At 37.0% G+C, this 25,191-nt stretch overlaps 2 protein-coding genes across 2 annotated transcripts; one reads left to right on the top strand and one right to left on the bottom strand.

Annotated features, from left to right (window-relative positions):
* The first annotated feature begins 1,580 nt into the window (after positions 1-1,580).
* On the top strand, positions 1,581-12,415 carry LOC139737565 (cytochrome P450 3A13-like). The gene is made up of 13 exons (XM_071648248.1): positions 1,581-1,702; positions 2,692-2,785; positions 3,341-3,393; positions 5,052-5,148; positions 6,420-6,536; positions 7,385-7,473; positions 8,122-8,270; positions 8,661-8,791; positions 9,133-9,300; positions 9,905-10,125; positions 10,771-10,908; positions 11,374-11,536; positions 12,035-12,415. The coding sequence occupies exons 1-13, from the start codon at positions 1,632-1,634 to the stop codon at positions 12,107-12,109; spliced, it is 1,566 nt and encodes a 521-aa protein (XP_071504349.1). The 5' UTR covers positions 1,581-1,631; the 3' UTR covers positions 12,110-12,415.
* A 1,722-nt stretch (positions 12,416-14,137) lies between these two features.
* LOC139737564 (cytochrome P450 3A29-like) lies at positions 14,138-24,885 on the bottom strand. The gene is made up of 12 exons (XM_071648247.1): positions 24,832-24,885; positions 23,332-23,384; positions 21,719-21,815; positions 20,492-20,608; positions 19,765-19,847; positions 18,959-19,107; positions 18,085-18,215; positions 17,416-17,661; positions 16,884-17,104; positions 16,028-16,165; positions 14,852-15,014; positions 14,138-14,212 (listed from the first exon to the last, which is right to left on the bottom strand). The coding sequence occupies exons 1-12, from the start codon at positions 24,883-24,885 to the stop codon at positions 14,138-14,140; spliced, it is 1,527 nt and encodes a 508-aa protein (XP_071504348.1).
* Between the last annotated feature and the right edge of the window lie 306 nt (positions 24,886-25,191).

The following is a 25,191-nucleotide window of genomic DNA, read 5'->3' as shown; positions in this document are numbered from 1 at the left end:
ATATGAGTAAAATAATGTGTATAATATATACATGTATGTGTATATAATTATATACTTATGTACAAACTTATGTCAAAGCCACAAGGAAACCACTGACAGGGTGGAGCAAGTTCTTCGCGCCACATGTAGAACTACGTAGAAGAAGTTTCTGGAATGTCAGTACAACGTATATATATTATATGAAACGGGGGAAATTTACCCGTTATATACTATGTTTAGGTATGTTTGTGTATTACAATACACTGTATAATTAGAGAGAGAGAGAGAGAGAGAGAGAGAGAGTTTCGTGTATGTGAACTTCCTGATTGGCTGGCTTATATTCTCGTACACATCTTGTCCAGCAGAGATCACATAGTTTTGGTTGAGACCAAACTTCAGATTTATAGCATCTTTTTTGGTGAGATGATGAGAAACCTTTTATGAAATATGAAAGAGCATGTAATTCCAAGAGGAAGTCAACATGTTTTTGATGAAAATTGGTTTTGAAATGGTTGAGATATCTAAAACAGAGCAACCCTAATGGAAGGTGGGACCCAGCTTTTATTACGATAGCTTTGTTTTACTTTGTTGTTTAATGTCTCAGCCATTCCAAAACCGTTTTTCATCAAAATGAACTTTGAATCCCTCATGGAATGGTTTGTATGCTCTGTACTATTTCATAAGTGCTTTCGTGGTATCTCGCAAAAAAAAGTTTAAAGCCCAATCTTCATCTCCACCAATGCTATACTGTCCGTTTTATATGCACTGGTCAGCTTAATTCATGGTTGGGTTCAAAAACGTTTCACACATGGTTGAAATCCAGTACAGTTGTATATGGCATGTGAACATTGATTGCCTTTTTATAATAAGCTTCCTGATGGATTAGTATAAATGTGATACATTCCTGGCCCTGGAACCAATTATCCGCTAAATCTTCGACAAGGGGTTATAGAGTATAGAATTCAATGAATGACGGTATGGTGCATATTGGTGACCGAATTTAGTTTTGACGAGTGCTAGAATCTGGTGACTGATAGCCGACAGAATTAATGTTTGAGAACCATTCATTACCATAGTACTGTGAGAAGGAATTTCGTGAATACAGAATTCATGTTTCATTCACCTTTGATACTGGTTATTTTTCTCCATCTGTACAATCTACCAATGTTTCCCGTAAAAGGAAAGCAACGTCATTTCTTCTTGATTACTTTGCCTAATGACTTCATTAACCTGTGACACAGATTTTATGCAGTACGGATTTGTAAACCTGGAAGGCAGTTAAATACTCGAGCCGAAAACTGCGATTATCTTTAGACCTTTATCGGTGAGAGTATGCACAAACAGTGTATACATTTGTTCAGATATGTTAGTCAGTCTATGACCAAAAAAGGGCAAATGTTGGTTCTTTGCAGTACGAGCACGCGCGGAAATCTTATCCCTGGAGCAGTGGCAGGGTACAAAGTTCGGATTTACTTGAAAAAAAAAATTGCACAATGCGGAGTAATACAATAAATCCATATTTGTATATCAATGGAAACCCTCTGTACTATCATACTGCTCCCCTGCAACAGTATATAATCTGCACGGAGTGTAGACATATCTTTGACTCAGTTCATTTTGGTATCGGCGACTCACAGCAGCAGCTTTGGAACATGGCGTTTTCTCTGCCGACTTTGGACTTCTCCTGGCCCCTTCTCGCCGCTGTCTTTGCGCTTATTATGGCGTGAGTAGATACAAGCTATTTATCATTTTCAGTTAACATATGCTGATGTTACTTTCAAAGATGCTGATCCATACATGCACTTGACATTAACATGGATTCCATCATTGTATAATGATGATACTACACAGAGAAGACGAATGATGTATCTATGACATAAGTATAGATTATAGATTATATTTTTAGGACTATACATCTTGTAGATTAGATCCGAATTGATGTGGGACGGGCACAGGTATGCCTGTTAATAGCATGGATAAAACAACTCTTGTGGCGATGATAGTTGGAGACATGACGGCAGCAAGGCTGCTCTATCGTTTGAATACTTGTATCATTCATTCAATTTTGACCTGAATATGAGATAATGATTCATATAAGTAATCATAACGTAATCTCTTCTCTTCGTTAAATTTCCGCATTTATAATCGTCGCTGATATCATCGCATACCAAACCCTTCGATCACCATCTTCGTTTTTTTCCTTCCCACTATCAAAAACCACAACCACTGATAGGATCATCATTCTCCTTCTACTCCTCCTCGTCATCATCATCGTCATCAATCACCATCATCATCATCATCATCATCGTCATCAATCACCACCACCACCACCATCATCATCATCATCATCATGGTGCTGTCGTTGTCCCACCATCAGTTTAATCAATATTCTCGTCTTCTGTTTTTACAAATGAGCAATTTCAATCTTTGATTCACTTCTCTATCTCTGATATCACGACCGCCGCTGCTAACAATTATCAAAATTCCTGTGACTGATCGCCACTCCTGCAGCTCTCACCTCAGTCATCATTACTGTCATCCCAAAATCCACCCAAAAAATCACTATCATCATTGCGCCATGACCATCACAACCATTATCATACCGTCACTATACAATGTACCAACACTGTTTCCGCCACCAGCATCATTTATGATCATAATTATAACGATGCCATCTAATAATTGGCAATCTTGCTACTATCACCACTACAGAAGGGAGCTATGGAATATGACGTACTTCAAAAGACGCGGGATTCCCGGACCGACCCCTTTGCCGTTCATTGGAAACCTCTTTGGACTTAGCAAGGTGAATTCGCACTCAGCCTGAGAAAGGAATGATGAGACTGGAGCAACCCTTTTTAATAATATTTTTCTTTATTTAGGAAAAAAAATTGAAGCTGAATCTATCAAACGTTCCAGCTTTTCTTGTAGAAACGCACATTATCGCACATCCTTTGTAGGGGGTCGGGATGTCTTTTTTTAATCACAATAACAATAGTTTTCTTTGATGGGGTAACAAGAAAGAACAAGGGGAGCTTTTATAACATCCCCAAGCCATATTCAAGGGCATTATGATTCACAGCGGAGAGTGGCCATAAATTTTGAAATCTATTGTCATTGAAAATAGGTGTTAGACAAAAGGAGATAAAATCAGGTAATTCAGCCATGGACCCTATTAGGGTCCATGATTCAACCGATGATCAGGAAATTGAGGATACATTGTACTGTATATAGATTTCCAAAAAAAGCCCTGCAACAGTTTGTTACAAAATTATTTTCATATGACATAACTCCGTTCCCAGACACTATTCCTTGCCCTCTATAATTTGTTTTATATTTTTGGTCTTCGAATTTGCTTCAGGGGGTACATCATGTTTCCAGAGCTTACGCCAAAGACTACGGAGATTACTGCGGGTTAGTAAAGATCATGCTGAAATGAAGATGGACATGTATTTGGCGCAGGTCCATTAAGTTGTTTATGCCGGCGTTTCATTGTGTGATATCAGTATCACCCGAAGAGTTTAAAGGGATCGTATAGTTTTGGTTGAGACTCAATTTCAGGTTTCTAACTTTTTTTTTTGTGAGATAATTAGAAACCTCTTATGAAATATGAAAGAGCATGTAATTCCATGAGGAATTCAACGTTTATGTGATGAAAATTGGTTTTGAAATGGCTGAGATATCCAAAACAGAGCGATTCTAAGAAGTGTGGGACCCACACTTTATTACGATCGCTTTGTTTTACATTGTTTTTTGATGTTTCAGTCATTCCAAACCCGATTTTCATCAAATAAACTTTAAATTCCTCTTAAAATGGTATGCTCTGTACTATTTCATAAGTGTTTTCTTGTACGTATCTCGCAAAAAGTTAAAAGCCCAATTCTCATCTCCACCAATACTGCACCATCCCTTGAACAAATTTTGGTGACATATTCAGGCAAGGTCCATTGCAAAAAATGAAGTTTTGATTAGTTTTTGGTGGTGATTTGGTTCCAGGATTGATTAAATGATGCGTGCACAGGTCGAGATGGTGTTTGTGACCTCATGGCCGTGACGGGGGTTTGCATTCTCGGAGAGCTTCTAGTTTGTCATGTTGAGCACCTATTACTGTATAGTGAAGAAGAACTCGAGTGTTCCTGGCCAATTCCGTAGGCTCCCAGTCGTATACATTACGCAACGCGTGTATATGCATAGACTTTGCGTATAACCTGTTCATTCACATCTCTGAGTGCTAAACGCGAGGTCTTTTTTTTTTTTTGGGTGCTGTTCGTTATTCCGAAGGTTCGCTATTCCGAAGGTTCGTTATTCCGAAGGTTCGTTATCCCGAAACACACAAATTCCCTATACCCTAGAGGTTCGTTAATCCGAAAATGAAAAAGGGCGTTGTGGCGTTATTCCAAAGGTTCGTTATTCCGAAGATTTGTTAATCCGAAAATGAAATTCGGAATAACGAACCTTCGGAATAACGATTCTTCGGACTGAAGAGCCTTCGGAATAATGAGCTGTAACTTTCTTTCTTTTTTTTTTTTTTTGGGGGGGGGGGGTCAGCGACTTAACTGAGCCTCTCAAACACAACACCGTGGGAAGCCGGTCTAAAGCTCCTGTTTACCAAGGAGCTTCAAACACATGTGTTTGAAGCTCCTTGGTCAGTTGTATCACAAAACATCCTTACCATATAAATATTTTACAATAAAGCCTAAAATATAAGGAGATATCACTATTTTCTCAATAAACCATAACTGTAGACGGTTTAGTCTAGAAACAATCTTATTATTACTATTGTTCACATTTTGTATATTTACCAATAAAGTCTTAACATTGATTATACTGATTAACATTTTTATATAATGTTGTTTCTATTTTTAACTCACGTTTTAGAACTATTTTGAAGCACTAAAGCTTGGTTTTTGTTTCATCTGCAAATGGTAAATAATACCTTTAATGACTGATAAATTTAAAATTATTCATGTATCTATTATGTAATATTGCTTAAATGTTCTTCTATCCATGTATATGATATGACATTTTCCTTTCAGTGTATTTATATTTGATTTCAAATTTCTCTGACTCAGAACTTTCCTCTTCCGGCAAAAAATGTATGTGGTGTTTAATCTCGACATGCTGAGGGAAATGATGGTGAAAAACTTCTCTTGTTTCGTCGACCACACGGTAAGGAGGGAAAGATGCTGATTTGTGATATGTTTCCTTTACTTTGTATTCTCAAAATCGTATTTGTCAGAAAATATATATACCTATGATTATAGGCTTTTTTCTTGTACATAAGATGCCAACCACTGAGCGAACTGATCTATAGCTATAGGAAATTCATGTAATATAATATAATATGATAATATAATATAATATCATATAATATAATACAATATAATATAATATAATATGATAATATAATATCATATGATATAATATAATATATATATATATATATATATGTATATATATATATATATATGTATATATATATATATATATATATATGTATATATATATATATATATATATATATATATACAGGGCTCGACACTAACTTTTTTGTTTGGTGGCCCGATGGGGCCACCAAAATCCTCAATTTCAAATTTTTGGTGGCCCGAGAGAACAATTTGGTGGCCCCGAAAAAAAAAACAATAAAAAAACATTAAAAGTCCTGTTTTTTTTAATGAGTCAAATATCTAAGTTTTATCCAGTCATACTAAGAATTGGAAGTTGGACATACATCTACTCATAAATAAACCTCAACAAACTCGCAACACTCACTCTCAGGCACTCATTCAGTCCTTTTCATCCATCCTTTTAACAAATATAACTGCTAATTTCCGGCGCAAGAAGTTACGAATTATATTGTACTTTAAAAAAAATTTTGGTGGCCCGAGGCGGGCCACCAAATTTGCCATTTTTTGAAATTTGGTGGCCCGACTTTCAATTTTGGTGGCCCCGGGCCACCGGGCCACCGTTAGTGTCGAGCCCTGAATATATATATATATATATATATATATATATGTATATATATATATATATATATATATATATATGTGTGTGTATATGAACATTATATACATACATATAGTTATATATATAAGAGAGCGGTCTTGTAGGACTAACAGGGCCTGGACTAACCCATTTACAATTCAGCAAACTTTTTTTTGGTTAACTTCTGACGGGGTGTCGTCGTTTATTTTGGCCGATGTTTTGGTATTTCACATATAGCATATTCATAGATGAATACATAAAGACAAAAACAGAGGCAACGAGAGAAATATACATGTATTGCTAACTACTGATACAAATTATCAGCGATATAAGATCTGACATCAGACACTGTCAGAGTAATATTCTCCCGTCATGACAAACGTCATCGATAGTAACATCACACTTCCAATGCTGTCACATAGTTGTCATTTTATTTCATCCCATGTCCTGACCAGACCCAGGTCCTAAAGAACAGACCGGCCGATAAGATGCTCACCATGCTCACCGGTGATCACTGGAGGGACGTAAGGAATCTCATCTCACCGACCTTCAGCGCAGCCAAAATGAAGAAGGTGAGTTGATTATGACACATTGTGTTCTTTTTATTCAGATTGATGATTTATGGCGTCGAGTTGTTTTTGTTGCAACTGTTTGACGAATTGAAAGGCAATTCGTTTTGTCAATCCTTACAAGTGTCATTTTATTATTATCATTTTTTTTTTGTTTATATGGAGCGGGGGGGGGGGGTGGCAGAAGAGAAGAGTGGAAGTGGAACGAGGCAAGAGGTTATAGTGCATGATTTACATTACATTATTTGGAGGGGTGGACCATATCCTGCCGGGGCAAAATATCATGATCTCATTCAAAATCAGGGAGATGCATTCAACATTTACGATCTATTTCAAATGGAAAGTACAATATCCCAACTTGCTGAAAAAGATGGTTGTATATACTAAAAAGGAATTCATGTATAACAGAGTATCATAACCATAATCAATGATATTCTAATTATTGGTATTCTTTAAGAAATAATTTATAGGTGTATTTACATTACAGTAAGAATTTTAAAACATTATTTACTCACGTCATCCTCTCACCTGCAAACCTAGTGATTAAAATAACTTAATGCGTCTCCAGGTCTCCCTTTCAGAATCAGAGGCTCTACACTCTAGGTATAATGTTGATACTGGGAACAGAATTCAAAACGTACAACCGTTCCTAACGGGCAAATCAGTTCAACAAAAAATTACACCGAATTTGAATCTCAAAGGAACAACACTTACGTTTTTATTAATTTACAATTTGTTGGATCCGCCAGTACTCGTCTTTACTTTTATATCTTTCATCAGCAAATTCGATTTGACAATATGCGCCTGATAGTTCCGATGTGTTAATTCCGCCTATCCATGTATCGATTTAGATGTCTGATCTGGTAAACGAATGCTGTGATACTCTGGTCGCTAATGCGGGCAATCTCCAAGCCGAAGAAAACAGGGTGGAATGCTTCTCGTAAGTCTCTTGCTCCATTCACGCAGTTGTAACGTCAAGCAGACACATTATTTTCCCAACAAATAATGCTGTGCCCTTTTACCTTTTTGTCAATAAAGTTGATAAGAAAGTAAACTCCTACAGTATTCGACTCATCACAATAGGGAAAACTGCAATCTTATAAGTCGGCGCATTTAATCATTAATAAGTTCTCCGCTATATTTGCCGATCGTTTGATTTTTCACTGTCTGTAAGCTCTATCATTTTTACCTATATAATAATTTTGAGCAATTTTATAAGTTTATATGGCAACTTTATTTTATATATGACGATCAACATCGTTTCAGAGGGTTTTGACTAAACATTTTGCATAATTCCATGATGGATATTCATGTTAAGTCGATTATAAAAACGAAATGAGGTGGCCGGTTTCAGATCTATTGCAGTGGCTGATTTATGGAGGAGATTGTTGATCTAAATTGTTTATTATATTAAGCGCACAACAGCTAACAAAGATGTCAACACTCGGTGTCTATATCTTTTTGAGATGCATGTTCCTTGCAAAATAGGTAGTATCAAGTAACACCAGTGAATCGTAAAGTAAGATCTTGCTCTCCACCGAATAAATCAAAATGAATCAAAATCAAAATCTCAACTTGCATCCTGCAGTTTCTTTGGTGGATTCACAATGGATGGTATCGCTCGATGTGCATTCGGTCTCGAAGTCAACTCACAGAAAAACCCAGATGACCCATTCGTGAAGAACGCAAAGGAGTTCACCAATTTTAGTGTCTTCAGTCCCGTTTTCCTGCTCTCTGGTTCGTACCATGATCTATGCTCAGTATTCATCACAGGAAAAAAAAAGGAGTATGAAGAAGGATCCAAACATTGGTCTCTTGCGAAGGTCTAATGTAAAACAACCATGTATCAGAAGTGAAGATGTGTAAAATGAAGACAGTCATGGATTCAGTTTAGCAGTCATAATCCAGATACGGAATATTAATGTTATTCTTCCTGCTCAATGTCAGTGAACATTATAGACATGATAGAAGAGAAAGGAGTAGGCCTATACCAGGCTGTTTTTGCCTTGTAATATGGTACTTCGTAAGATGCCTCGAAGAGTGCATGTGCTGCATGAACTCTTGAATAAACACTCACGTTGAGAGGTACCTATTAATGTGGCATGTGACCATTCTTTTGATTGATAGGGATCTTCCCGTTTATGGGACATCTCTTCAACTTCATGGATATTGGTATTATTCCAAAGAGAGTTTTTGCCTTCTTTCGCTCTGTGGTCGCGGGCGCTGCACACCTGAAGAAACAAGCTGGGCCCAATCAGGTACACTATGTTCACAGTTTGTGGCATGTATCATCTTCCTTCGACCTAATTTTCAAAGATGTTATTTATACATCAGCCTAGGTTTCGACGCATAAAACTACAATAACTTTACTCTTGAAATTAAGTCTCTTCTGGCAACGTGCGAATAGAATGTAATGTTCCATTGTCATCTTCCCGCTTATACTAGTCAGACGTAATGATATAATAATTGAAAATATCTTGTGTGAATCTGACAAGAAACTGATCCCAGCCCCATTCAAAGTGATGAATCACTGCAAAGTTCTGTCTTTATCTTTCGGACTTTACTTGCATGTTTCTATCCTATACCTCTCCCAATGTAGAGACAAAACTTCATACACCTTTTGTTGAATGCTCACGAGGACCAAGACCAGGGAAGGGAAGCCAACGACCTACATGATCTGGTGGATGAACATCATGGTGTCAAGGAGTACTTCGACTCCAAGCGGCGGACCAAAGTGAAACTGACGGATGATGAAGTTTTGGCCCAAGTGAGTTGTCACTCAGTTCTCATCTATTCACAATACATTGTTTCTTAATCAAGGCAAGCGCTAAAATAGATGCTACAAAATTATTCTAATTTATTGCAGAATAACTCTTTCCATCGAAAACTGAGTTTATAAAAAACTTATGTTCATATTAAACTTGACTTTAATAATCTGAGTTAAACCAATCTAAATGAACTGCAAAAAGCGTCATTAAAGCTGTAAGTTGCGAATTGTAGTTCTTCATATGCTTCAAAGAAACAAGAATATCCATCACGATCTTACACACAGAATAATATAGTTGAGGGATTTCAAGTGATTACGTCATTGCCTCAAGTCTCCCATTGGCTTGCATAGACCCTACTAAGTTTCATTAAATTTTACCTAACGTAAAGTGCATATCAAAAAGTACCACACATGCCCACATGATGGCTATCATGTAGATCCAGGAACATAACATATAACTTTGGGGGAATTGATAGTCTGTAACCTATACAGTTAGTTAACGTTAGTTACGTTAGTTAACGGGGTTCTTAGCGAATGTATATATTCGATGCAAAAAAAAAAATCCTAATAAATTCATTTTGAATTTGAATTTGAATTTGAAAAGACGATGGTGTTCTTTCTGGGTGGCTATGAGACGACGAGAACCCTTCTGGGATATGCAGCATTCTGTCTAGCCACCAACCCAGGTGTGCAGGAAAAACTCGTCGAAGAAATCGAGGAGGTGACACCCACGCGGCAATCAGTGGATTATGGCTCCGTTGCACGGATGCCCTACCTTGATGCAGTCGTCTGCGAGACTCTTCGATTGTACCCACCAGTAGCCGCGTAAGAAATGAATCTTTCTGCTTATTTTGATTGATTGCTTGTAGGTTGTTTTCCCGCTAAATCGCTTTTCGATATTACTATGCTTTCATTTCATTTCATTTCATTTATTTCCACATTAAAAACAACAATCATTACATTTCAAGTCATAGTATAAACATATTCATTGTGGGGGACCAATTAAAGCCTTTCAGGCTTGTTGGGAATAGGCCCCAAAGTAAATACAAGACTTTCTCAACTTACAATATATAGATACAAAATATATAGAACACAAATGGTACACAATCAAAGCAGGATCAAAGCAGGATCGACTCTGTCTGGTCAATGAAGTCCAAACGAAAAACACTTTCTTTACAGCCGATTTTGATGTTGTTGCTGATGATGGTGATCAGATGATGATGATGACTTGTGGTTAAATAATTCACGCATTTTGTTTAAATTCATAACCTGGGTGCCTATCTAAGAATGATTATCGACGTAGACTTTCGTTGATCTTACATGGCATCATTTTATTCAAAAGACTGAAATTAGAAGTGACAAAATTCACAAATTTCTGCAAAATGTGTATGTATATACAATATATAAGTCTGTGAATGTTTCTCGGTTTTATGACATAATTTTTCTCTCTGCTATTCCTGAATACTATAGAGGAGAGAGAACATGCACAGAGACCTGTACCATCAACGGAATAACCTTCGAGAAGGGTGTCCAAGTTATTTTCCCATATTTTGCTGTCCATCACGACCCGAAGATCTGGCCAGAGCCTGAAAAGTTCGACCCAACAAGGTATAGAAGAAATTACAACGTTACTTTAAGTGAAAGTGTGGCACATGCTGTCAGTAAGAATACAAATAATTTATAAGATGCGTCATATGAAACATCTGTTATAAGGCATTCTTCTTTGGTAAAAATCTGGTATGCAGTTCGAATCGATATCCTTTTAGAGCTTACGGGCTTCTCCTAATCCATCTTTCTCATCAGTAAATCAACGATGTATTAATCTTAAACCTTACATGAAGTACTGGATGCTATGTGACACACAGGAAATAAATTTTGCGTTCTTCAATTTAAGAGAACAAGGGATTGATATTCAAAGTACAAACTGTTCTACTTTCATTTTGTAAAGAAACGGTTGATGGCTGGGTTTGGTTGAGTTCAGAAAACTGACAGGTAAGGATGGTAATCGATTTTCTTCCTCCCTCCCTCTCTATCTCTTTTTATGATTGTCTATATCTATCTATCTTTCGTTAGGTTCTCAAAGGAGAATCGTGAAAAGCGCCACCCGTTTGCCTGGCTGCCATTTGGCGCCGGTCCTCGGAATTGCATCGGAATGAGGTTCGGACTGATGGAATCCAAAATGGCACTTGTTCGCCTTCTTCAGAATTACCGCATAGAGCTGGATCCAAAGACCGAGGTAAGCATAGGCAAGCATCAAGCATTAATGATGAGTAGTACTCGTACATAAATTGAACAACTCTTCTGCTTTTAGAGAAATCAAGATGGCAAAATCATCATATCTTTAACAGAACAGGCGATGTGGCTTATTTATACTCTTAAACATTGTTAAATGGAAATGATCTTAGCAAGATTATTATGCACCATGCATTTAAAAAGCAAGACATAAGAAGAAAAAATGACAGACATTCATATTTGTTTTGCCCTTTTCATCTGGTGCAGCGTTTAATTCGTGAAGGTGGTGGGATCCTCATCCTGATAATTTTTCAAATTTCAAAGCCAATTTACTCTCACCTGTATGCCAGCTTGCATCTTTGAAAACAAGCACTATCAACTGACTATTTGAAAATAATTAATCGCAATGTTTGGCGTCGGTGTCGTTTATGATTGTCGTGTATTTATTGAATCTCTCTTGTTGACAATTTTGTCCTTTCCTTTCTTTCTTTCTTTCTGTCAGCTTCCTGTACAACCATCAAACACGTCAATGATTCCAAAGGATGGAATTTTCGTGCGCTTCACTGACAGGAATTAACAGAAGAGAGGCAAAATTACGAGTTGATTAATACATTTAGGATAATATTGTCATACTTTGATTATGTTAGCGTCTGAGATACAAAAAAAGACTTTTTTTTTTATTTCATCCAAACCACGAATTTTAAGTTGATAAAATACTTAAAAGTGAATTCTTTATGTAAATCAGCTTGTCACAGTGACTGCATGAATCTACATAGTACTAAGATAGTGGTTCGTAGCGCATGAAGTACAAGTGAGATCATAGTGCGTTAGTGTTGTCACGTTGAAATGAAGTACACTTTTAATAGATACCTTTGCATTAGCACCTGATGATTACCTTTTGTGTGTACTGAAAGTAGATTCAAGGCTGCATGAATTTTAAGGTTTTAAAGGTACCTGCAATGATGTCAAGAATCCTCGTTGAATTTATGCCATCTACAGTAATTGATATCAATACACTCTAATTGATAATAATGTGACCACACTTTGAGATATTATGATTTGGACACGATATTAATTAGGGTATTGTATATGAAACTATAGAGTAGTCTATAGGATAAATGTTACTAATTGATTTTACATCCTGTGTTGTGAGATAGATGAGAATGATGTTCGACACGGAATGTGCTAATACCAAGTGATGACGTCATGGAAAGGACTATTATGGTACCCTGTCTAGAGTGTATTCTAAAAAAAAAACAACAACAACAACACTCTCCCGAACACTTACAGCGCTCCAAGTTGCGAGCGGTTTGACCATGTTGACTGTCCGACATTTTGGCTCGAGTAAAGTGCGGGGGGGGGGGGGGGGGGGGGGTGATGTCAATTAATAGTGGAGCAACCTGGAAAGTTTAGAGAATTAATGTTTGAATGCAAACCTCGACACTGATATTCTGCTGCCAACCTTACATGGCCTCACATAAGTCTGATGCTATACCAAGAAATATTTCACTAAGTCAAGCAGCACTACGAATCAGGAGAGCAATCACGCACAGGTCAAGACATTCAGTATGTCGAATCATTTCTTTTTGTCACCGCTTATCCAACTTATTCAATGTATACTCTAATAATAAAAAATGAAAACATGAATAAACGAACTACCAGAAACTGATATATGACACGTGTCTCGTGTAAACCTTATTGAAGTACGTAAAATTAAGTAGTCACGTATTTTCTCTTCATGTTTGGGACTCCTGCGAGTTGTATTTCTGATAGACGCTCCCTTTATATCTTATCACCAAGAATCGCTTGAAAAAGACATATACATGCAGGCTACTAAATTATACTCAAACTGGCCTAGAAACCTTGAAGATATCTCACATTGTGCTCTATTTCTAGGATGGCTGCATCTATGTAAAACAACGTAATTTTACCATAGAAAGTGTAACCAACAATGCTCATGGTGACACGGACATCTGCAACCGTACATGGTATATCACATCTTGTTTTATATAAGACAGACACATCGAGACATAACGACGCCTAGAACTGACGGTGTGATGTGTCCCACCGTCAAAGACTTAAAAGCATTCCCTGCCACCATATTGTATATCTAGTATTAATGTTTGATTTCTTTAAGATCTATTTTGTGTTGAGTTTATGTCAGTATTGTCAGGGGCAAATTATACACCTTATTTTTCTCTCTCTTCTTTTCTTTAAAACAACAAGAAGTAAGCGGGGCCGATATAGATTACTCAGCTGACATAACAAACATATTATAATTTGTACACTGTATTGATAAAATAATGTACATGCTAACTTTGTGGGGTTTCATGGTAGCAATGACATGAAAATGCATAATATGCTTTTAACATACTCCATACAACACTCTAATATAAAAACATTGTTGACTAACGTAAATGAAGTTAATAGGCCCTACATAACATAAAATAATATGACATCTGCCGTAAGAAAAATGCTGACATTACACTTAAGATATTTTGTGATGTTCTTTAATGTAAAACGGGTGAACATTACATAGCTGTGCAGATCTTTCGACCAAGTGAAGGGACGTGACGCAGGGAAGAAAGCGAGTTTTTGATCGTCTTTACTTCCTCTCAATGACGGATAGCACAATTCCTTTTTCAGGCTTCACGTTTCGTGTTCCTAGTTTTACTGGCACCTTTTGATACAACACACAGAGAGAAAAAAAAGAGACAGAGAACATCAGTGTGACGTAACATAACGTCACCAGATACATCACCGAATATTGTGAAAAGCCCCCACTGAGCTCATGAGCACATGAATCCAAACTTAAGAAAAAAAGCTGTAAACTTGTATGTATGGATATTTTGGTTGCAACCTGTAATGCCGATGCATTGTTAACGCTTCCAATATCAAGTATCACCACTACACCACTTCTACTTCATCTATAGGTGTATACACGTAGAGTAGAAGCAGTACTACACATAATAGTTATACCTTAGTCGCAGTGGTTAGATTGAAGAAGGCATAATATTTCTAGATAACCGTAATGGTTACAGGACAAGAGAGGAAATGAAGTGTTAATCTTGGCAGTGATTTCAGCTTCTTACAGATAAGCATAATCCCAAATATTATTGTCCCGATCTTAATAATCACGTTTCTGAAAAAACAAAACAATACAAAACATACAATGTATTTTGAAATGCGCATAGGACATAAAATGCAGCAAGGAATATTATAATATTCAAAAAGTCAACCAAGCCAGATTGACGAATATCCGGGGCAGATATCCATCTTAATCAAAAAGTCTAGAGAGACAACCTTTCAAGTAGCATACCTCACTCTTGGAGCAGGTTTCAAAGCGGTACTTCTGGAGAAGCCTCACAATCGCCATCTTGATTTCCATAAGAGCAAACCGCATCCCGATACAGTGTCGAGGACCAGCACCAAATGGCATCCAGGCAAAGGGGTGACGCCCTTCACTCCTTTCCTTGGAGAATCTGTGCGGTATTTTATAAAGGATAAAAACTACCTCATCGTCATCAGATGACGAGCACTTCCACGTGACGATGTCGATAGGAGGACAGGTGTCGATATTTTAGCAAGGAGACTTGGATCAGAAAATGATGAAGAGCTCAAATTGTTGACAATCAAGTATTTACAAACACAGTAGATTCTTTTTTTTTCTTTCCCTCTCTCTTCAGAATGTTGCAAACGCGTCTTAAAAAAAAGTTCACTTTAAAGAGAATGGCTAGTAACCGATCAGTGGGAATCAGTGGGAATGTTGAGGGATGATTGTTCCAATCCTTGTGGGATTCATTTAAGAGTACATTATATATCTACTGTTGTGTGAAAATTATTTGCTTCAGAACGGTCTCATATTCAAGTAATGTGCAGATTAATGCCCCGTCACTGACCAGGCACGCCAACCTGGAAACATTAACTGCACATTACTTGAATATGAGACCATTCTGAAGCAAATGATTTTCACACAACAATAGACATATAATGTACTCTTAAATGAATCCCACAAGGATTGGAACAATCATCCTCCAGCATTCCCACTGATTCCCACTGATCAGTTACTAGCCATCACCTTTAATATGATGACAAGTAATCTTTCAATCGGTCTTACGGCCTTGATCAAGTTTGTAGTGATTTGCTTCCACTTTGTGACATGATACAAAAAGGGAATATGAGAGGAGCGTTGAATTGCACCCATCTAAAAGACACATCTTATCAGTCGGTATCTCTTTTATTTAAAATAATCAGCTGAAAAACGTGATGTATTGCTTCAGATCTATTACTAGCTTAATATCCAAGTCATCGCACTACAAATCAAGAGCACATACGTGAAATGTAGATTTCCAAGCACGAGATGCGATATTCACATAAGGTAAATAGTACCTGCAAAAAGCTTTATCATGTCCTACAAAAAGCTCACTTTAGCCCAATGAAAGCCTTAAGTCTATTAGTTAAGCTGTTTATCTTGAAAATCAAGATTGTGTCTTACCTCTCTGGATCGAAGTCCTCTGGGTTTGGCCAGAACTCTGGGTTGTAATGGATAGAGAAGATGGCTAGAAGAACGTGCATACCTTTAGGGATTGTTACATCCTTGCACGTAAATGTTTCATTGCAGATTCTGTTTGTCCTGCAGACACAGACAAGGAAAGGTGTTTGTTTGCCTGCTTTTATTAATTCATATTCCACAATATAAAAGTAAAGTGTAGACATATCAAAAACTGAGTGTGTAAATTGTCGAATGTAACAAACAAGGGCCCAGATGGATAATTACGTGTGAAGTATGAGGAATTTACAATAAAAGCGTTGATTGTAGGTTGTGGATTCCAATAAGCTAATAAATGATAAATTCTTACATGAAATTTACAGTTTTAAAGAATGACGGATTATGAACATTGATGAAGTGGGAAATTAATATGTCGAACAATACATGTGTATAACAAAATGAATTTCGAACATAACAACAAAAGATCGCTCAAGCGAGACGCTAGAACATGACAACCTCGGCGGCTGATGATGACACCAGCAATGGTGGAGAGATAGGTGTAGGAAGACTGAGTGCGAGGAAGGTGCCTATGCGAGAATATGTTCCAAGGAAGCTTATATATTTTGTTTAGAATAATCCAACCACTATAAACTGGACAGCCTTCTTAGATTTGGAGATTTTATCCAGCCTTAATATATCGCCCACATAATTCTGTTCTTTTCAAGCATGTTCGTAATATCCCCTTCAACACATTATAAAGCAGTCATTGAATACACCTTCTAAAATAATCTATTACAGTATGACGAAGAGTATAAAGTACAAACATAAATATGATTATATCAAAGAGATGTATAATGCTTACAGAGCAGCAGGTGGGTACAGGCGCAGTGTTTCACACACCACTCCATCAAGGTAGGGCATCTTGGCAATGGAGCTGTAGTTCACAGAGTCCCTATCTGGTGCCATCTCATCTACTTCCTGGATGAGTTTGTCCTGAACCTCAGGGTTGGTGGCCAGAGAGTAGGCTATGAAGCCCAGAGTGGTACTCGTTGTTTCGTAACCAGCGATGAAGAAGAAAAGGCCCTGATGAGAAGAATCATGTTAATATTCATGAATATTCGATCATTTTCTTTGTTATTACGATAATGATTATCTTTAGATTGTGATATCGCCTTTCTGAATACTGGTGATACATTTAGGAATCAATGCGATAAAGATACGAACGGCTGATGAATACAAAGAACCTTACACATGTTACGAACTATTCTGGTACATAAATCAGCAACGGATGCGAAAGTATCTTCACTTCTTTTCTTTTTTCATTCGTTGGGCATTCGTTGCCTCGATATACGCTCTATGGTGTGATGCTGCCTTAAGAGAAAGGGAATTCGTACCTGTCCGACTATTTCTTCTTTGGTCAACTGGGGATTGTCCTTTTTCGTATCAAGGAAGTAACCAGTGTTGTGATGTTCATCAAGACGGTTGTGTACATCAGTGACATCTTCTGCTCTCTTCCTCTCCCCAGTGGTGTCATTGTCTCTCAGTTTATGGGCATTTATCATGAGACGCAGAAAATCCTTCTGATCCTGCGGATAAGGCGTGGAAGAACGTAGTGAGAGACCAGAGCTAACGTTCAAATACTAATTCTTTTTCTCAGACAAAAGACAGTCTGTGGACTTGAACTGTGTTCTTACTTTTCGTGCATAGCTTTGTTGTTGCTATCGCCACAATCGTCTGTTTTCGTTACATGTCTAATGGAATGTCATGATATCTGTAATTCAGATTCCCATAATTTACAAATGTTTAAAGCATCCTCCTAAGCCCCTCACTAAGGGATTTCATTTATCGCACCAAAGTTTCAAGTCAGCATCTTGAAGACCTGTGTCTTTTAAGAGACGTCGAAAAGATACGTTATCATCCTTCGAAGTCATGTTAATCAAGGGACAGGAAAGATCTATGAAAACCCAAAGATATTATTCTGCAACAAATAAGACATGTTTCCTTAGACTTAATGGTAACGTATTTATAACGATCAGTGTCATGATGTTATGGAGAATATTGACCTCGGCAGCCGATTTATTTTCTCTCATCGAAATGGCTTCCTCCGTAACTGATGAGAAAAAGTTGATGACGTCAGGGGGCACCGTCTTGATGTCCAGAAAGTTCATGAGATGCGCCAAGGGTGGGACCAGACCTGTTAAACAGAACACACAACTGATTCGTCAAAGTGTTCAAATTAACACATTCACTATGAGATTCTGAAATTCCCTCAAACTCAAAGACGAAGGGTTAAAGGAAATAATTCACTGAAGAATCAGAAGGGTGTTGACAGCGTGCGCAATCTATAGAATCAATGCTTCTGTTCTTCTTTAGAGAAAATGTTTGGAAAGCACGCTGAAACATTCTTCAATTGTCTCTATATATGGCTTTCGTATATTACTATAGCAATATGATGCAAAGCTGCGCCACACATTCTTGTACACATACAGACAAGTTGTACTCCCTTCACCCTTGTACACCATCAGTGTATTTCAGAAGTCATAATGAATATACAGTATATCATTATGTCGATATGAAAGGGGGAATGTCTTAGAGCTCTTATTGTTTTGATTTTTTTTTTTGTAGTAAAGGCATTACGTCGTATTTGATCGTGCTATACATTCTCCATCCAGTAGTGAGAACGTTCATTTCAAACGTCACCTTCAAGTTCTGTTTCAGATATAGGCACTCAATCTGGGATTGTATCGATGAGAGACGTTCGAAGCATGAAGGAAAAGACGGGGCTTGATTGTCTGTGGTAACGAGATTCATAATAGCTTACTTACAGATATTGGCATCAATCTACAATCTTTAATGTCATAATCTGAAGTGATGATTGAATTAATGCTCTGAAAATTATGGGGGGGGGGGGATGCTTAATCATAAGCGCTTTCTTACCTGCCACCATTGTTTTCCACTGGAATGTTTTCCCAAATATGATTTTCTTTGCATTTGTGATAAATGGGTCGTTTGGGTTGTTCTGCGAATCTACCTGCAGACCGAAGGCACAACGTGCAATGCCATCCAGAGTAAAGGCTTCGAAAAACCTAGGAAAGAGAAATAATCGTTGTTTCAGATTATAGATATAGATATAGTTATAGTTATAGTTATAGTTATTGTTATAGTTATAGTTATAATGTTGCAATTAGTTCTAATCATTGACTGCAATACTCTGATAAACGCAACTGGGGTTGTTGCAAAACAAAACCCAGGAAAGAAAAGCAACTTTAACTTGAAGAAACTCGGGTTTTTTCGTTGTGTTAAAGTCAATGGCGAAATTATACGAACGTCAGTTTTCAGTTCTTATCAGAGTTTTTTTCGGGTAAAAAAAAGTCTTATGTTGTAGAACGTGGACCAGGGAGACAACTATGTGCGATGACGTACGTACAATAAATGCCTTAATAGGCGTTTTCACATCAGCCCGATGTTTCGAAATAGCGCGCTATTTTGCTGACTATTTTCTGCGAAAAATATCTCGAGCTTGGATTTTTATCGGGCTGATGTGAAAACGCCTATTGAGAGATGGTATTGGGCGGGAATAGTGTAGGGCTTGTTGTCTTTGATGATATTCTGGAATGTCTTAGAATCACCGTTTGCTGATTTTGGGATCACTAAATTGGCTGACATGGCGATATTTACTATTGACTGTGGATGACTAATACACTCGTGTCATGACTATAGCGGGCATAATTCTGATTTAATACCTACTAACATCCACTGCCTCACACCCATCCCCTTGTATGTTCCCCACCAAAAGGTCGCAACATTCATTAACAAGGTCAGACATCTGTGAAAGAAAAAAAATTGGGGTTATGCACATTAATTTTCTTTGGGCTGACGGATTGAAAAGGTTGGTAATATCTATTACTATGGACATTATAATGAGAATGAGGCTGACTTATCACATTTTCTCTTTAAACCCTTTTGCTAAGGACTGAACAGTGTACACAACGCTGCTGGGTTTCTGTGCCAATCAACACTCAAAACAATAAAAAGGATTAATAACTAATGAATTCTTTGAGATCGATCAAAAAGGCATAGAACATGAATCAGGTATACGGACCATCTTAAATTCACGCAAAATGTTTGGCTTCGTATTCACCTCTTCCTATGATGCAAGTTATTATAAATGATGTTATACACTTTACACAAGGTTTACAATCTTATAAGTTAAGAGATAATCATAACTACTTCGATTCCTCTCTTGACGTACCTCCGCTATCTATTGTATCTCTTCTTATACATACTAGATTAAGACTTGGTTAATAACCATTATTGTGTTCCAAGCTTGTTTTGGTTGTGGCGTCTTTGTTCATGCCTCACCAATACCATTCCATTAACGTCAAAGACAACGATACAAGATAAGATCAGGAAGGAAATTAATGATGACCACGGAATTATAGTGCATGGAAAGGAGGCAGAGCATCAAACCTTTCTGATTTTAGAACCACTGAATGTAGGTGTGATGATGCTCCGGGTATTTTTCCATTTTTGTCCTTTCAGATTGAAGAGACCTTTATCAAACGGCCTGTTCTTCAGTGCAGAGCTCTTCATTGCAAAGAAAGTAGACAGAAGAATAAACACAAAATGATTATTTTACGACAAATTGAACATGCGTTGTTTGGAAAAGAGAATCAATGAATGTCAACATAAACATATACAAAAATGATGCGCAAAGAAAACAAGATAATGCCTACCGTCTTAACGTACCGCCGTATGTCTATATTCTTTGAGAAAGACAGAAAATAATGCAACATCTGTAATATGATTGTAATGTATGGTTTTCATGTCATAATAGAAAGATGGACTCTGTACATTAGAGCCTATTAGAGTCCGTCCATTTTTTTAAAGTGTTACACTGAACAAAGGAAGTGTTACCAGTCATGATTACGGTATACATACAAGATCAGGAAATGATGGCATCGTATAATATCCTCCAAACTGTCGCATGGCATAACTCAGTCTTTACCCACACAATTGCATACACGAGTCTGCATCATGCAAAATGCAATCCCATATCAAAGTGAAATACAGAAGCTAGTTTAAATGGTACAGTATTGATGGAGATGAGAATTGGGCTTTTAACTTTTAGAGAGATACCAAGAAAACACTTATGATAATAGTACAGAGCATACCATTTTAAGAGGAATTCAAAGTTTATTTGATGGAAATCGGGTTTGAAATGAATGAAACATCCAAAAACAAAGTAAAACAAAGCGATAGTAATTAAGTGTGGGTCCCACACTTTATCAGAATCGCTCATTTTGGGATGTCTCAGCCATTTCAAAACCAATTTTCATCAAATAAACGTTGAATTCCTCGTAGAATTACATGCTCTTTCATATTTCATAAGAGGTTTCTCATTATCTCACTAAAAATGTTATAATCCTGAAATTAGGTCTCAACCAAAACTGTACGATCCCTTTAAACAGAGTCTGGGGAACATAGGAAAAGACACTCAATATGTCAGAAGCCAATCTCATTTGACGAGGCTGGCATATTTCGTTTTGTCTTCCACGGAAGGTGACGACAGATAATGAGATGAATAGAATAGGGGAAAAACTGTAGACTTCTTCTCTTATATCATCCTATACAAACATGTGTGCATGTTAATCATCATGACATACAACATTGTTACGTTACGAATAATGTACTTACAGGATGGTTGATAAAGTTGCTGAAGCTCTTGACGGTTATTTCTCGTACCATCTCTGTATCACTCGTGACGATGACTGGTTGGCCAAACATGAATACCCTAAGAAAGATGTTTGGGAAGATGATACGCTTTTTATTAAACAATGAATTGTTGTTAGAACGAATGCTTACAGATGTGTCATGTAAGATAAATGTATATGTAAAAAACTTAATCATTATGATGACATTACAACGATTATTTATTTTTGTTGTTTTCCGTCCATTTTGAATAGTATTAAAGTAGCATGAGATGTATCCTATACTATAACTAGAAAATTATTTCTCATTTGATATTGTTAGTGTGCACGCCTCGTTAAACACATCGACCATCCCACCCATTCCCATGAATGATTTAACAGTCTCAATGACTGCATGGTTTGTGATCTCATCAAGTTTATTTGTGTGTGTGTGTGTGTGTGTGTGTGTGTGTGTGTGTGTGTGGTTTTATAAAGGGATATATAACGAAAAATAACTGTAAATGTTGTGATAATCATGTTTCTGTATTATGACACTAGCTATGGTTTTTAAATTCTCTCTTTAATCTGCTAATTGCTCTCAATTGTCTTAAGGTATTATCGTACATGTCTGTATAAATGTCACAACATGTTAGAAGTTTGGTTGTTTAATAACAGTTATTATTAATAATTGTTGCATTCCTTATGCTGACATTCATTCTACTTATGAAATATTTCCTGGGAGATGGATCATTTATCAGCGCATGAATTCATAGTTTCATATAAGAGAAAATGTTTCGTTTGTTTCCTATATCCTGTCTAAAAGAATCAATATTGAATTAATTTCTTCATGTCATATATCTCATTCAGAATATTAAAGGACAAGTCCACCTTTATATACATGTGGATTGAGTGAATGCAGCAATATTAGTAGAACAGATCAGTGAAAGTTTGGGGAAAATCGGACAATCCGTTCAAAAGTTATGAATTTTTAAAGTATCTGCGTAGTCACTGCTGGATGAGAAGACTACTAAAGTGTATGATGTCATATGCGTACAACCATATAAAGAAAATAAAACGAGAATTTTACAAAAATTTACTTTTTGAATAAAGTGCACATTTCTTCGACTTGTTACTGACATATATTAAGGGTAATATTATTCCCCCTGCCTTCTGAAAGAGAGAAGTCAGGTGTTCTTTTGTTATGCGAGAAAAGTGAAAATATGTTGAATTTTCTTTATTCTTTCTTTATATCGTTGTACTCATGTGACATCACAAGCTATAGTAGTCTTCTCATCCAGCCTTGAGTGCGCAGAAACTTCAAAAATTCATAACTTTTGAACGGATTGTCCGATTTTCCTCAAACTCTCAACGATGTGCTCTACTAATATTGCTGCATTCACTCAACCCACATGTCTATGAAGGTGAACTTGTCCTTTAAGAACGATTGTGCGTATGTACCAACATCTCAGGGATCGCGGAAAGCTTCTTAATTTGTGGGTCTGGCCCGGGAGAGGGGTAAGGGTGAGTTAGGGTTATGGTTAGTCCCGTGCATGACTGGGTCCCCTTCCCCGAACCGCAGCCTTTATACAGCTCTATAAGCAGCTAAGAACAATATCTTACCCGAACACCTTGCCATACTTTTCATTGAATTCCAAGAAGGCATAGTGAAAGCCCTATGTGGAAAAGAGAAGAGAATAACCTTTAAAGATATTTCGCCGTCTCCTGTATCTCTTTTAAAAGGTGATGTAATAATTAGAAATGTACTCTGAAAAGGAGAAGGGAAACATCAAAGAAATCGACTCCCAGTGACTCGTGAAATGAGATGCAATGAGGTGGTCTGCTAGCCAGTGCGGCTTCACTCTATACGTACTAAAGCACAAAATAATGAGGACACTTAACTCCCCATTATCTTATGCATGGAAAGTTCCATGGAATGTTATTGTGTCAAAATGTAGGCCTATAGCCTATAGATCCACAGACGTTCTTGTTAAACTAGGAGCTAACTCTCAGAATTTTGTTTTCTTTTAAGTCACGAACGGAAAGCGATTCAAGAGAATAATCAATTGATTACTTTACAATGTAAATTCTTTGTACAATGGATATCACAGCAAAATAAACATCAAATAAGCCTACATCACAGGTACACCACAGACATATCGCAGAATGTGATGTGATGTTCAATCTTGCACAGTTAAAGGGGATCTCTAGTAACTGATCAGTGGGAATCAGTGGGAATGCTGGGGGATGATTGTTCCAATTCTTGTGGGATTCATTTAAGAGTATATAATACACTATATATCTATTGTTGTGTGAAAATTATTTGCTTCAGAACGTTCTCATTTTCAAGTAATGTGCAGTTTAATGCCCCGTCACTGTACAGGCATGCTAACCTGGAACCATTAAACTGCACATTACTTGAATATGAGACCATTCTGAAGCAAATAATTTTCACACAATAGATATGTAATGTACTCTTACATGACTCCAACAAGGATTGGAACAATCATCCTCCAGCATTCCCACTGATTCCCACTGATCAGTTACTAGACATCCCCTTTAAGTCTTGAGATGTTACTTCTCCTTTTTGTATGACTGGGCTTGATTTATTGAACGAACTGTTTTTAGGAAAGGACATAATGAGAAGTTAAAATGAATGTACAACTACTCTGGAATCAGGGAGATACGATATACATTTGGATGACAATTTTTTATTGTTTTAATCAGAAAAAGAAATACATTCGGCCGATACGACAAAATAGTAATACAACTACATTTATATAATTTTGAAGACGCCACAAAACGCTTGGTATGACGTCAATTATATCAGATATTGGCCATTACCTTTTAATTTATCAATTAGGAAATGTCACAGCTCAACATCGATTCAAACTGTAAAAATAGAAATGTTCTCCCCTTAATAGCAGGGTTTTATTTTATGTAGATGCCAACCAGCCCCTAGTTTCAGAAATAGCAAGATTTTATGTCCCACGAGTAAAATAAGTTGTTGACATATAAAAATCCCTGCAGCCTCATTCTCAGCAAATTTATCAAACAGATCAGTGTTTTTACTGATCAAAGTGTGTCTAGGACGTGATATGGAACATTGTTTTACTTTCTTGCCAATTGTGATGATATTTCCCAGAAAGGGTAGAGCTCCAGGTCCGGGGATTCCATGTCTTTTGAAATACGTCAACTTCCACACCTCTCGCCTGAGACAGTAAGTGGATAAATAGGCCTGTAGAGTTTTGACTAAGAGAAATATAATTTCCTGCATGCAAACTCTGCTATAGAGAGCATTATGGCAGTCATAACATTGACACGTTCTACGAAGCCTCTTCATTTAAAAAAAAAAAAAATAAGCAGTCATGTGTGTTGATAAGATAACGGCAATAACTCGGGTCGAATGAAAATGACTTTCTATAAATTGTGACGCAATCCTTAAATCACATGAGATGATTGGGAAGGATTCCTGTCTTTATA

The sequence above is a fragment of the Diadema antillarum genome, unplaced genomic scaffold (genome assembly GCF_040938485.1).
Source record: "Diadema antillarum isolate AM-2024a unplaced genomic scaffold, OU_Dant_1.0 seq00000696_RagTag, whole genome shotgun sequence".
NCBI lineage: Eukaryota > Metazoa > Echinodermata > Echinoidea > Diadematoida > Diadematidae > Diadema > Diadema antillarum.
The sequence above is the reverse complement of the archived record's forward strand: the minus strand, read 5'-3'. Positions and strand labels throughout refer to the sequence as shown.